Here is a 15,254-nt window from a genome sequence, read left to right on the forward strand (position 1 = left end):
GGGGGTCGAGTGTCTCTCAACTAATGGATGATGCTGAATAACTACAGCACCTTAGGACAAATCCAACAGGACTTTATACATCATGAAACTCATAAAAAATTGGGTTACCTCAACCAAATTTCAAACACTGAATATCTCATGGGTTCTAACACGACTAATTTAAAGCACTGAGAGTGGAAAACACATCTCTTAGATAAAAGATCTGCTCGCCTAAAGTGGGACTGTCATAAGATTCCTTTCATTCCCAGTTGAAGGCCATGTGTTTCTATTTGTTCTTCAAGGGCTGCATCGATTAGAATTTAATGAAGTAGTCGAGGTAATCAGAACACATTACAAGTACTAAAAAATATGGTGATCATTTTGTCATGGCATTATGTACGCAGGAACTTAATAGTTAATACATATATATCTCTGAAAATATTACATAGTCAACTGTGACAAGAATCAATGGGACCTGCATATATTTACGGGCAAAACTGGGCTAAAAGGGGCAGCAAATGAATCAGCCTGTACTGTAGTTTCAGAACATTACATGAACAGGAGGATTTCATCTTACTACCTTGCCATAACTAGCTGAGCTCCTTCAAACAAATGTGTAATTTTCAGAACAATATATTTCCAAAAAGCATAATATCCATACAATACTTTGTCATGTAGTTAAGCAAACGACATCCCCAACTTCTGCCGATCATCGGCTTCATAAATACAGGATCAACCTACCTGACCACCCTGCATCATGGGATGCTATTCTGTATACAAAAGGCAAACATTTTTGTCTTCCTATATGACTCACCACTGAAGCAAAACTGTCATCACAGGCTTGAAATAAAAAGCACAACATGAGAAAATCAACACGGTGAGATTCTTACTGCAGTTGTGAAATCAACATATCGAGCCAGATCTCATCCGGAAATACCTTGTACCTACTTTATAGTATTATCAGACCACTGACCCAAATTAGAGATAAGCACACATCATACAGAAACAGGTTTGAAACCGACAAGCATCAATGCTGGTGCGAGAAGTAATTGATTGCATATGCCACACACCTATTGTGTGTGAATGAGCAGGCTGAATCTAAAAATAACACACAGACTCCAAAAGTTGTAAGGGTGGTTATTCTGATTTATACCCTTGTCTTGGCCCTCTTTATTCCAAGGCTATCGTGGAATGGGGAAATAGACCCAGGCAAATGTGATCCTTCCTCACGGAGTGTACCATTGAGGATTGCTAGCTCTCGGAGCTGCTGCTTTTTAAAGAAATCTTGAGATTCATCCTGAATGTTGGCAAGGGACAGAAGGATAAAAGTGTAAAACCATCAGAAGGAAATGCTGTGCCACACAGAAATACAATTGAAACCATTCCTATATGTGAATAGATGGGGTAGACCAGGCAGAAAGGAGGAAGAAGTTACCACAGGTTTGAGCAAATCTTCAATGATCTCACGAGCTTGAGTCAGGCGGGCGTCAACTATTTCCACAGGTAACTCTGCCTCCACAAGTATATGGAGAGGTTCATCTAAATGCTCATATCCCTGTTTCCCTCTCATCATCTCTTCCTATAAAGAAAAGTAAAATACACTAGTTATAGTATTGCTATTATGTAATACCTGGGTGATAATTGCAGATCAGGGCCAGGAATGCAGCAAGATATTTTGTTTCATTAACAATGGGTACAGCATCTGAACAAATGTATGGGGGGGGGGGGGGGGATTCAGGTCTTATCATACCAGCAGAAAAAATGGACAAAGCCTACAAAATTTCCTGAACATACTGGGATTCTAGTATATCTAAATTCCCACACTCATCATGACACAAGTAACTCTGAAGGTGATGTCTAGTCATTCATGTAGACACATCACCTGGGTGTCACCGAGGCATCACCCAAGTGCCTTGACTTCCAGACACCTTAACAAGTGGTGCCAATTTGGTCACCTATTGGCTGCCTTGCACTAGGCCTCATCCAATGCCTTGGGTCACCAAGACACCATGACAACCGAGGTCCAAGTAGCTAGTCATCGGGAAACTGTGAGCAATTGCCGATAGCATCCTACAAAATGCATGGATGTGCAAAATAAAGCAGTAATTATTACCCGAGTTGGATCCTTGATGCTGCCACGCCCTCTGATCAGGACACGACATTCAGTAACAGCTTCCACACGTTTAAGAGAGTTGCCTCGAGGACCAAGAAGACGGCCAACAAAGTTGTACTGCTGAGTATGGGATAACAAAAGAAAAAGGAACACAACCATTCAGTGTCAAACACCATATATCCAGTCACAACAATGCATAATAACATGAACCTGGTTTTCCAACACAGACATTAAGCAAAGAATCTCTCCTTAATGGGTATCAGATCTGTCACATGGCAGGTTAGACAGAGTAGACATTTTGTGTCAGGTAGACAACCTCAAGGTCCCAACACATGCCCTTCAGATCAACCCAACTTTTCCCAGCGGCAAAACAAGGGAGTGAAAAATCTAGCATTACCAAGAGGATGAATACGCCTACCATTTTTTTTCCTTTTTCCCTTAAGGGTGGTTGGGTGGGGTTGCATGGCCATTCACGGGAACTAGGACATATGGCTTTGGATGGGAGGGTAAATGATCAGATTTGGGGCTGCAATTTAACATGCGGCTAATTCAGACCACTCCTAGAAATCCAATGGCCAAATTTGCCACATCTGCCTCCATGATCAAAATCATATGTTCTTCTTAAGGATAATTTTACCCTCAGTGGCCATCTGGGCTTTATAAATTCAAAGCAACATAATAATCACATACATTAGGGTACTTGTCCACAGGAATGTCCACTCTGATTGTTCTCTTGACAATAAGACCTGAAGAGCCACTCTGTGATCCAAGCCAACTGTGTGCTGGTGAAGATGGTAAGAATCCTAACCTCTGCACATACAATTTTCACATGTTGATAAACAGAAATTGGAAAAGGTGAATGAAGAAACAGTTTGGAAGCAGACAAAATAAATATATCCTCAAGGTTCAAATAAAAAAATACAAAAGGTTACCATAGGTTAATATATCATAGAGTCCACATATAGTAATTACATATCTGGTCGATGAAACAAATTAGATCATAGAGTCCACATATTCAAAAGTTGGAATAGTACTCTGGCATGGAGAAACTTTGTCATTTAGATCCAGAGCTCCTAAAAGATAAACACCATAGCTAAATTTCATTTCAATATCTGCAACTGTAAGTCACATTTTCATGTAGTTCTGTAAGTGATACACTCCAACCAGATGTTCAAGGACAGAGAATCAATAATGATTTAAGACCCTAAACTGTTATATCTTTTCAGGGACAGAGAATCAATAATGATTTATGACCCTAAACTTATATAAGATATAACGGCCTTGGTGAATACTATGACCCACAAGCTAATAACCACTCCCCCTACCCCCAACCTTTCTTCTTCTTTTTTTTTTTTTTTTTTTTTTAATGGGAAGTGACAGTGGGGAGGGGCAGCTTGTCCCACCAACAACATATAAAGAAGTATCACTAGAACAAATGGTCCAAAAATTGCAGATGATCTGTCCCCCCCCACCCCGCTTTTTCTAATTTCTCTCCAAGAGAAGGAGAGCAAGGACATTTCTTATTATAAATGGAGCCAAATTACTAAATTAAATCTTTTCAAAACTAATTTGGCAAATTTTAGCCTTAGACTGCTTTACATTATCCAGTGGAAATTCAAAAAATAGGCACTTCAGTAAATATAATTCAGGTTAGTACTAGATGTGCACAATTATGTTAGAAATGCTTCTGAAGAGCTATAAAATTAGAAAAGTTATGTTAATGGTTAGTATCCGTACTTCTGATTGAACTGGTGAGGCCCATCCATTCATATCGGCTCTTCCTCCTTTTGAAAATATTCCTCCAGATGTCAGAGGGCTAGCATGTTCAAGCCCAGATTGATCTAAAAGTGAAGCATTCCCCAACTGAGTGGTTACACGCAATATTTCTGCTCCAAAATGTCAAATTTCAAGAACAAGATGTACCAGTTAGCATTTGTTAAGAAATTAGTTGGTAGCCACCACAGAACGGATAAACAACATCTCTCGATTAAATGGGTTAATTAGATATCAGCACTCCCCTATGCAATAAAGTTAATCTAGCCACCTGCAGAGCGTCCCCATGTACCCAAAATATGGTATGTTATTTAAGCAATACTAAAAGGAAAAACACATGATGTCTCATAAATGAACCTACTGCTTCAAAGACAACAATCAAAAGCAACATAATGAGATTATAAGGAAAAAATAAAGCCCAATAATGCATATCCAGGTTTCTAATGAAATCGTTATGATGCCACAAATTCTCAGTGAAGCAGAGTGACATCACACAATTCAAACTAGTAGCTAGTTAGCCGTATGTCCTCTATGTTGAGCACCTCCCTGTTTCAGTAGAAGCCCTTTTGATGGATTTTTCTCAATATATGGTAACAATAGAGCGAATCAATCAACTATCAGAAAACCTACGGCTTAAATTAAAATTAAAAAATCACAGAAATGTGTGAAGAAAAAGAAACTCATCTTAGAAGTCTTGGAACTACAAAAGACTAAATTTTAGATATAAAAATGAAAGGGGTTATAAGTTGCAGAATTTAGGACTTGTAGTAGTCAGCAAGCTGGAATTTCTAGAACCAATAACTAGCAAAAAGCAAGGTCTAGTAAAATGTTCCACGATAGGCAAGCGCTACCTTAAGAAACCTGGGATTCCTAATCAATGCATACAGTCACTTCAAAAGAAATCCAGACCAGTAAACTTTTCCCTCTTATTATTCTTTTGGTCATTAAGGCTGAAACATAACGATTGCAATAAAAGAAAAGGAGATTGATTCTTCATGGGCATCAGTGTGTAAGAGTTCGAGGGTATGACTACTGCAGCTTATATACCAGTGGAAAAACTCCTTGGTGTAGCTTTTGTTTACACTTGCAAGTTCTTCTTTAGATCCTTTGGGTAGGCAGCTTTCTGCCCTCTCCTAATATGATCTCTGATTTAAAAAGAGACAAAAAAAAATTGAAGAGAAATAAAAGAATAGTAATTAGTAAAAATACAGCAGACCTAAGTCTGACCAGTATTGTTTTAACCAACAAGATAAAACTAAAGTGAATGATGAAGGACTGAGAACGATTATCAGATCTTATTTACGTAAAACAACACTTGTTCAAAGTAATAAATAAAAAAAAAAAAAAAAAAAAACCCAAAGAAATCTGCATCATTGCCTCAGTGTAATTCCAGCTCATGATTCCTCAAATTCTCCAGTCACTTGCCCTAATATACATGCTTATGTGGTAGACTATAGAGCTCGCCATACTATCAATCTGTCTCTTTTAAGCTGTCTATGACACCTATAGATCTCTTTGGCCCCTTAGACTCAGGAATGAGATAACCAAAATGCCTTGGCATCAAACACCCTCCATCATCGGCAACGTATAGATCCCACAAAGGATTCCACATTTGGGGGGACAGACAGCCTAAGAGTTTTCTCGAGTTAAAACAATTTACTCCATAACAAACAACAGAAGCAAACACAGATTTATCACAGTAATCAATTATCAGCAAGTACAACTTATCTCCAAGACATAGTGCATGTTATAAGCATTTTCTAGAATGTTACAAGTAACATTACACTAGTGTCCACAACATCCTTCAAGAAGCACCAACGAATGAAAAACCTCATCTTGAACGAATTCAAAAGTAAGCACCTGGTGCCATTAAAGATAATACTGATAATTCCCAAATGGAGGCATTTTTATAATGTGAACCACATATAAATCCACCCAAGAACCATGCTCCATAGAACTATTAAATGTGATTCAGGTTTTGGGTTTCTGCTCCCTAACTTTAAAATTCACTTCCCTCTTCTCAACTTATAGCATTTTAAAGGCATTAGTCGATCATGTCTTCCCTATATAAATGCATTCAAAACCTTACTAAAAGCTCTTACCATCGCTCGCTTGCTCTCTGTCTCTCTCTCTCTCTCCCCTCTTCAGATGAGATCTTAATATAACTATTCATCTCTCATCTAAATTCTCATAACACACAGACACGAAAAGAGAATTATACAAACAACTTATTTGCCATTTGAAGCTTGTAGTTTAGGTGTTTAACATAAGAGAGTAAATGGTAACATTTTTCAAAGCCAGAAATGAAAAGCAGAATGTGGAATTGATGCCCAAATATATATGTTCCATGTCTCTGATTATCAAAATTAATAGTTTTCAGGAATGTAAAGTCTTCTGCAGATAGAACTCATAGAAGCAAAGAAATATGGCCTTATGTCAGATCCAGAATGAACTTCGGTAATTTCACGCAGATTTTAAAGTTGACACTCACCCTGATGCAATAACCGATAACTGTGAGGCAGCACCTGCAAAAAGGGATTAAGCTTGTGCAGCTCTGCCAGTAACTCAGAGAGATACCTACCAACAAACCGTAAGGTTGATTATATCACCAAAAAGTAATATTAAAGCTAATGACATTGAAAACAAAAAAATCATTGCAAAAATAAATGAAATGGCTTATACTTAAAACATATCATAGTAAAGTAGAAGACAATTGACAGGCCTACTTAGTTGCAAAAGGTAATGATATTTGTAACTTGAATAAAAAGAACCAGATCACCAATCAATTTAAGCAGACTGCTTAGAAAGAATTTCATCTCACGTATTAAAAACAACTGGAAGACAAAATGTAGTCTTAGAAAGCAGACGTTTATAAACTTACTGCTTGAGAAAATAGCATGTTGTAAGGAATTAAACCGTTACCACGCAAGAAAACATACAAAACTAAAGCAAGGGCCAGTGAGAAAATCGAAGACCAATAATAGAACTTCACAAATATCATTTGCAGGCGTGAGTGAGAATACAACCAAATAGTAGGATCAACTTCGGGTGTCTATGATGCTAGAATCCAGTTAAAAAAAGTAGACTTTGAGCAACGGAAATGGATCATAGACAACGAATGATCTAATGCAGATGGAATAAGCACAATACCAAAGGAAGCTAGTCTGGCGCATGCTCATAATCAGTCTCCAATATCAGACACACCGACTAGCAAGAGGGAAGTGACCTATATACTTGAAAAATGAATCGACGAACCTAATTGTCAGAGCTATCAGCTTAACCACGTCGCTGTAGCAGGATCGTGTGAAACAAAGACTGATCATGGTTAATCTTCAGCAGAAATCGAACACTTTAAAAACTCGAAACGTCAGAATTTTACTTAATTCATTTGATCCAAAACACAAGAAAGATGAGCTTCATTTTTTGTGACAGTTGCCTTATGAAGCTTGATTGAATCGATTCAGAAAGAGTTGAAGAAGAAGGGAAATGAGGGGGTTTAGAGAGCTTACTTCTCGTGTTGCTCAACAAGAACATTGGAAGCAGAACGGAAGCCTTGAATGTGAGTTGAGAGAGGCGTAGTTGAAGGAGAAGGCGAGTAAGGCAAATACCGGCTCCCGGAGGACATCTTCACCTTATCCTTCGGAAGCTAGAAGATAGCAGCAGCAGCAGCAGCAAGATCGGCGTAAGATCTCAGCGAGATACCAAGGCGAGGGCTTCGTTCTCGCGGAGAGTTGGAGTTGGAGTTGGAGTCGGTGGGTGAAGAAGAACTGTGAGAGCGTGAGCTGTTAATTATAGAAGGACGCAACCATGAATGGATGGATGGAGAGGCCATGGCTTACCCTTTGCCCTTCGAGGTTGTTGGTACTTAGTACCGTAGTACAGTTTCAAAAAATCGGAATCGGATCGTTGCCGAATCGGATAAGATTAATTTGATTTTCTGATTTTTCTTAATTAAGATAAGAGGTTGAAAACTTATTAACAGAAAATCCAAACCGAACCACTCGTCTAAAACTGAATCCACTATCCGCTACTGTTGCTTCGATTTTGGTTTCAGTACTTCAGAACGTATAATATAATCTTTTGTTCCTTTGGTTCAATTTCGGTTTGATTCCTAAACCGAACCGAAATTCTATTTTGGTTTACACAGTTCTCAGTTTTTTTGGGTAAAATACGTTTTTTTTTTTAGCGGGGGTTGAGATACAGTCTAAAACCGCACAGTATTGTACCGTTCAAAATTACGTACCGAAACCAAATTTCTTCAGTACAGTTCCAGTTTTAGGTACTCATGCCCCCGTGATGCACTCATCGGCGAAGCATGCTGGAATTGGTACTATACCAAATTAAGAGATATAAATTATAATTTTACAATTAAAACACTTAATCTTTTCCCTATCCTTAATTTTCTATTTCAATTTTTCGTTTAATTTACTGGTTTTGTCTCTATTAATTAGATTTATTTGCTTTATCTATGTTAATTTCAAATTATATCAATTGGTTGATCACAATTTCATTAGGATCTTAATGAACTAATAACAAAAGTGGTATAAATTCATTCGAATTGTACCGCACTAGATACCGTGTTTAAACCATTTTCCTGTACCGATTTAATACCGAAACAGTACCGAACTGTTTTTGTAAACACCGAAACCGTATTGTACAATTTAAATTCGGTACGGTATGGTTTTGATTTTTTGTATTCAAAGTTGGTACCGCACCGAAACCGTACCGATTGACACCCTTACCTCTAGACTATAACAGGACTTATAAATGCCCCCGGTAGTTCACTAAATTCTAGATGTTCAGTGCTGATAGTTTCTCATGCAAACCAGTAAGACCAAAGAGGTCCTGGGATCAAACATTCATCTCTCCAAATTAAAAGATTTGCTCTCTGCCTAAGAATATTGTCTGCCCATCTGCCTAGGCCTCTGGATGGGTGACACATGACTCAGTGCAGATACCAAGCAGCCATGCGTTGCCAATCCAAAAGCCTTGGTGGGCGCCATCCTATATGGAGAGGACCTTAATTCACCCCTCCTTTCTTCGCCTCCCCCGAGCCCAAATTGTTAATAGATGGAACAGATTACTAAATGATCACATTACCCTACGTGGGTCTTAATTAATGAAACGGCCTCTCCTTATGTGTTTTTATGCCCGTTGCAAACCCTTGCTGCACCAAGAGCTCATGCACTACCACATCCTTAAACACGAAGTAGAAGAAAATCTTACTGCCGTTTTCAGCTGGTTTGCAGAGGACTGAAGTAGGCATTGATTTACCCAAAAAAAGAAGTTAGGTATTGGATATTGAAATTTCCAACATCCTTAAGAATAACTTGGGTTTCTTCTCTAGTTTAGTTTTGGTCAAATTGTGCTCAAAGTTTCATTCTATATGATTCAGAAATAACTTGCAACTCTGGACAGGCCTGGATGCCCTTTGCTCTGCTTCCCTCAACTTGAATTGCAAAGCATGAAAACCTTGCTCATGGATTCAAAGATGTCCATCAAATTTGGTTTCGCAAGCCAAAACTTCAAAAATATTCTGGATTTCTCTGTACAAGACCACAAGATACTATCAATCCATTGCAGGATTTATGATTCACTAATACAGAAACACAATTGGTCCCAAACATGAGGGAGAATATTGAAGAATTTTCTGGAAAACTTTGGAGCATAGCTCTATGGTTGGTTATCTCAGACCAGAGGAAAAGCATACCTTGTAACACATTGAACTGAACAGAGCCAACTGACACAGATGGTATTGTGTATTTGAAATATATATACGGAATTTGGGTTATGGTTTAGGGATGATTTTAAAGCCTGTAACCGTGCAAGTGTTTTGCCCACCTTCTTGCCATGTAAGGATCATGGTAATCCCAACCCTCAACACTGGTTCTTCCGCCTATGCTAACGTCTCTTCCCCCACCATTGCTGCTCTCCCTTTTATCTTCCAACCCCACCACAACTTCTCCACATCTAATGCATTCATCCAGTCCACCTTCAATATAGCTGTAACCAACACAAATGAATTCAGGGTCGCCCAGATCCAGAGGAATTCTTCTCTCTTCCCCTCCCCTTAATTCTCCTAGTCGAACAATTCCTCCATTCTCTCCAATTCTCAACTGGGTTTCTCTAATGACTCCTCCCAGTAATCTAGCCAGGAACTCTTCAAATTCATGCATGACGAATCCATTGGAAGTGCCGAAACCGAAGCCAATGTGAAACCTATGAACTGGAACAGGAACTTGCATGTCAAGGCCATGGCCAAGGTAAGACCTGGTGGGGCTATCAGAAAGGTGTAGAATGCAAGAACGTGGGTTCTTGTGGGCACGATCTTTTATTATCTTAATGCCTTTCTTGAGGCCTTCAGCTGGATCAGCTTCACCCATATAGAAGAGACGATCGATGACTTGCAGAGCCGTTCGTTTACCATGAGATGTCATGCGTCGCAAAGGGAACGCACGCGTTGCAGCAGAAGAGTAGGTAACGATGGCTAGCCGATCAATTGAGCGAAGCGAGAAGACAACTAATGCCATTGATTGCTTGAGGAGCCTTAAGTGTGGCCCATTAGGGCTGGCAACAAGAACAAGGTCTGTCGCTTGGTGATGTGCCAGAGTTACAGATAGGTAAGCTCTGTTTCTGAGAACTTGATTGTATGGAGATGGAGGTGTTGCAGAGGGAAGAGGAGTGAAGGGAATTGGGATGAGACTCAGGTGGAGGCGTGGGTGGGTTGTGGTGTGGTCATTCTCAACAGGGTCATCATCGTCGTAGCGAACGGAGCGGAGAGAGTGGCGCCGGTGAACACGGAAAGTGGCGATGGAATCGTCGAGGATGCGGAGGATGGGATCGGATTGGGTTGTGCAAGGGAGAGGAGTATGGAAAGGAGGTGGGTTGAGGTTGCGTGGGAGCTGTGTCCAGTGAGCTCTGCAAATGGGGCAAGTAACGCTTCCGTGGCGGACATTGGAGGAGATACAACTGAAGTGAAATGCGTGTGAGCACTGCGCCGTAAATATAGCCTGCCCAGGGCTACCGACAGTCGTGCTGTAACTCAAGGACTCCAGACATATCGCACACAAGCTCTGCAACACCATCACCATAAGAGTCGTTAATACCTAGAGCTGCTCGAGTTCTCGACAAATATTTTTCAAAATTCTTTTAGCAGTATTAAATTTACCTTGTTGATGGAACTGGATTCTGTCTCCTCTACAATCTCCAAAGCAGTTTCCCGCTCCATTGCAAATGATGAACTCGAGATCTGAAAAGAAAGACAAGAAAGAGGTGAGTATTGGTTGTGTGTTCTTCCCAGACACCAGGAACCTGAGAATCTAGGAAAGAGGCAGAGAATGGATGGTTCACTTCCAGTTCTTTTAGATCCCAAGAATGCCAGGAAGAGACAAGGTTCTCTCTTGGGTAGCGAAGGAAATTTGGAGAACAATACTACCAGGATTGGAGTGGAGTAACAATTACAGAAGGGACCTGAAAATCCCCAATCACAAACACGGAAAGGAAAGAATATTTGAGAGAACGGGAGAAAGAAAACCTACATTGTTATCATCGACAACGGCGGCGAAAGCATCGTCTTTAAGTTGATTCTTTGAGAAAGAAGCGCAAGGAAATTTGATCTTTGTGGCTGCTTTTCTGAAACTCGAAGCTCCAACCATGGCGAACAATGATGTCGTCTATTCTCTGGCTCCTGCCTGAGAGGTTCTTCCTCTCTCTCTCTCTCTCTCTCTCTCTCTGCTTCGCTATCGATTCTATAGCAACTGCTGCTAGCTAGTGCTGCCTGGTAGTGGTAGGTATGTCTCTGTGTATGTGAAATGTAGAACAAGAAAGGAAAAATGGGAACTGAAAAAGACACAGAGCTCTGAAACTTTCTGCCGTTTGAGCAGTGCTTGTGTTTGTTCCTGCTGCTTTGCTTTTATTCTCCTTCCACAGATTTCAGACTTGAAGAGATTACCCAACTTTATCATTGCCACTAAGCATTTGTCATTCCATTGCCCCACCCTCCACCCCTTATTAATTAATTAATTATTAAAAAGTAAATACTAAAGAACTTTCTAAAATTTATTTTTTTGGGTAGGGTTCCTAAATTTATTTGAACCTTGTCAAGTTGTGGTTTTGGTCTAAAAGATGATATTTTATAATCAAAAGAAATATTAGAAGAAACCCTCCTCCTATTCAATGAAAGATACTAGACTCTAAACTCTAGAGATTCTAAGTCTAGTAGCTCCATCTACAAGAAAATCTGCTTAAAAAATGGTGTATGTAATTCTAGAGTAATTCAAATTTTCTTCATCCAGCAAGTTGTTCTTCGTCTTCTAGGGTAGAGAGGATCTAGACTCTGTGTAGAGATTTTTTTTATTTACGAGAATAAAGACTATGCTCTCATCATGTTTTTCGATCATATGCTTAGGCAAATGATTCACCTATCATTCACATTGTCAATGTTTAGTGATGATTTCTCCTCCAAAATGTATGGTAAGGGATCAGGGTTTAAAATATCCCACAATACAATATGATACTAGCCGATATGTATCCATATTATATACGACCGATATGATACACATCGATACATATCTCTATTGGATTGCACTAAAACACACTAATTAGTACGATACAATACTCAATACTAGCTGATACATCTCTTAAAATCACATGAACGATACAACGCTTGATACCGATACTTCAATATTCGAAGAGGTATAAGAGGAGTTCAGTGACTTCATATCTTGCAGGTAGAGATCTAGACTCTCTATTATATGTCTCTCTCACATTGAGTAGTATCAAGATCTTAATTTCTAAAATAATATCTTAACCCGATACTTCGAGTTTTCCGTATATATTTCTTATGGTACATATGTAAGTATGTATTGAGCATTTTTAACATTTTAACATATATTTGTATCATACCATTTTATATTCTTAAATTTTCCACTTCTTAGTCACTCTCCTTTCTTGTTTACATTGTTAAAGATGCAATTCATTCTATTAGTAAGACCAATTTTTTATTGGTTTCTATTATTATTATTCATATTTGATCTTTAGAGTTCAATTCGACATGAGAAGCTCTCCAGTTCCAAACAATGGTCAACAAAGTCACGTCAATCCATATTTGATTCAAGCTAGGTTCTGAAATCCCTACTCACATTTAACTTACTTTTCTTTTGTTTTACCACTCTCTTTTAACTTTGTCTTTTTATATTTTTAGAGTTAAAATGAAGAATTTTAGATTTCTTTTCTGGATCGGGAATTTATCTACGCACATCTCGACTACATTCTTGTTGTAACCTGACCCAAAGAGATTAGAATTCTCTTTTATCTTTATTCCTCTTTCCCCACTTTATATCTTTGTTCAAAATTCAAACTCCACTTGATGATTATTCAGCCATCTTTGTTATTATCTTCAGAACCTCATGTAAGAGATAATAAAGGAAGGGGAAGCCAACAAGGTAATCAGGTCAATTTCAATTCCCACTCTCAAAGTTGTCAACAAATTTTAATAAAGCAGTGGTGTAATGATTCCTCAGAATCCAAGCTTATCTTTCTTTTCTTTTGGAAGGGAATGCAATCAGAGACTCTCACTAGTAGTCACTACTCACTGCTCAGAGTTGAATGAGGTGCTTGGGTGGTTTTTTTTTCCTTTCCCAGAACCCAAACACACTTCTAAGCCACAAGTTTTTAGTCCACTTGTTTGGCCCGTTGGTCCCATAAAAACGGCGTTTCCGGTTTGTGTCTGTCCGATTTCCAACAACCACTCCAACCCACTCATCACCATTCCACAATCAACCACTGCCAAGTGTGACCAATAGATAAGAAAACAAAAACAAAAACAGAAACTGTTTGGTTAGATATTAAAAAATTTGTATTATATTTGGAAATGAAAGAGGAAATGTGTATTGGGTTAGGCATGTAATATTTCTACATTGTTGTGGTGGGTATGGTTACCCTACTTTCATGTTTGTTTCTGATCTTGAGGTGGTGGTGGTGGTGTTGGTGTTGGTGTTGGTTTTGGTTTGGCCACTATGTGACATTTTATATTTCAACCACTGTGGAAAGAAGATTCTTAAAACATGTATTATGAATGAATTTTATATAAATTAGTTTTGAGGATTTGTTATTTTGGTAAAAGACTAAAGTCTCATCATATGACATTATAGTGGGATTTTGATTCATTTTTGATTGATTTGGTTTTGAATTTTGCCATTTTAAAGAGTATTATAACCAAATCCAATAATTGAAACCACATCGATTCTTACCATTATCTGAGCTTGCTCACTCAGCGGTTGCATATCATTTTTTCATCTCTATATTTAACATCAATTAGGGTCAAGTTGATGGAAAGTTTTTTGAAACTTCAAGTGTCAAACTTCACTGGTGTGACGAAGGATACTATTTTCTCTAGTAAATGGCTAAGAGAATTAGAGAAGACCTTCAAGAACTTGCAGTGCACTAAAGCATAAAAGATTTTGTTCATCGACAAGAAGCTTCAACATGAAGCAGATGCATGGTGGAATGCCACTCGCCGTATCTTGGAAACTTTGCATATGGGTGGTATTACATGGGAAATATTTAAAGATGCATTTTGTAAGAATTATTTCTCTGAAGCCGTGAAAAATGCAAAAGAGTCTGAGTTCATGACTCTTGTGTAAGAACCTTTATTTGTGCTGTACTACTTATCAGTAAAAGTTTGGAGAACTATTTTTTTTGCCCTTGAGTCAGTAAAAGCAAATTGAGAGAAAGAGAAGAAGTTCTTCAAAGATTTGAGACTATCAATCAAGACGTATGTCACTATCCTTCCTATTAAGAGTTATGCTTAGATAGTGCAGAATTCGAAGAAGGTCAAAGAGTCCGAGAATGAAAACTATTGTCTCCAGAGTTCTTTGCAGAATAAGAGTTCGAATTATGTTAATAGGACTGAAAAGATATTACTAGACCCACACCATACCCTATTTTGACATTTCAGCCTAGGAATGCAGGGCAAGGTTATGGGGATACTCATAATAGACAGTATGGCTAGAACAGTGGTAATTAATCGATCAGTTGAAAATGCTAAAGCTTAAAAGTTCAAATTCCTTCAGTATGTAAATTAAGCTACTCTCTGAATATATATATAGTCGAGGCATTAGTTGTGAATCAGAAAATACAAATCCATACAAACTAGTGAATAGTAGTGGGATTTTGATTTGGTTTTGAATTTTGCCATTTTAAAGAGTACCATAACCAAATGGAATAATTGATACGTACCCTTTTTGAGCTTGCTCACTCAACGGTCGCATCTCACTTTTCCATCTCTGTATTTAACACCAACTAGGGTCAAGGTTGGATGTTTTCACCCCCAAGAGTTTTGACTCAGTTTACGCAATTTAGGGTTAGCTTAGGCCTCAAAAGTCTCAGC

General features: G+C 38.5%; 2 protein-coding genes across 3 annotated transcripts; both read right to left on the reverse strand.

Annotated features, from left to right (window-relative positions):
- Positions 1–599: 599 nt before the first annotated feature.
- Positions 600–7,687, reverse strand: LOC149024552 (KH domain-containing protein At5g56140-like). 2 transcript variants are annotated; one of them, XM_089144783.1, is made up of 7 exons: positions 7,375–7,687; positions 6,357–6,442; positions 3,830–3,978; positions 2,783–2,902; positions 2,093–2,209; positions 1,415–1,558; positions 600–1,276 (listed from the first exon to the last, which is right to left on the reverse strand). In XM_089144783.1, exons 1-7 carry the CDS (start codon positions 7,488–7,490, stop codon positions 1,127–1,129), a joined length of 882 nt encoding a protein of 293 aa, XP_089000909.1. In that variant the 5' UTR covers positions 7,491–7,687; the 3' UTR covers positions 600–1,126. The 2 variants fall into 2 exon arrangements, with proteins under 2 accessions (XP_089000909.1, XP_089000908.1); XM_089144782.1 differs by having other exon boundaries at positions 2,093–2,212.
- Positions 7,688–8,265: 578 nt separating this feature from the next.
- On the reverse strand, positions 8,266–11,811 carry LOC149024553 (putative E3 ubiquitin-protein ligase EDA40). Its single transcript, XM_089144784.1, has 3 exons — positions 11,404–11,811; positions 11,034–11,114; positions 8,266–10,938 (listed from the first exon to the last, which is right to left on the reverse strand). The coding sequence occupies exons 1-3, from the start codon at positions 11,518–11,520 to the stop codon at positions 9,673–9,675; spliced, it is 1,464 nt and encodes a 487-aa protein (XP_089000910.1). The 5' UTR covers positions 11,521–11,811; the 3' UTR covers positions 8,266–9,672.
- Positions 11,812–15,254: the final 3,443 nt, after the last annotated feature.

The sequence above is a fragment of the Hakea prostrata genome, chromosome 2 (genome assembly GCF_041222555.1).
Source record: "Hakea prostrata isolate BN-2017 chromosome 2, UWA_Hpros_2, whole genome shotgun sequence".
Lineage (NCBI taxonomy): Eukaryota > Viridiplantae > Streptophyta > Magnoliopsida > Proteales > Proteaceae > Hakea > Hakea prostrata.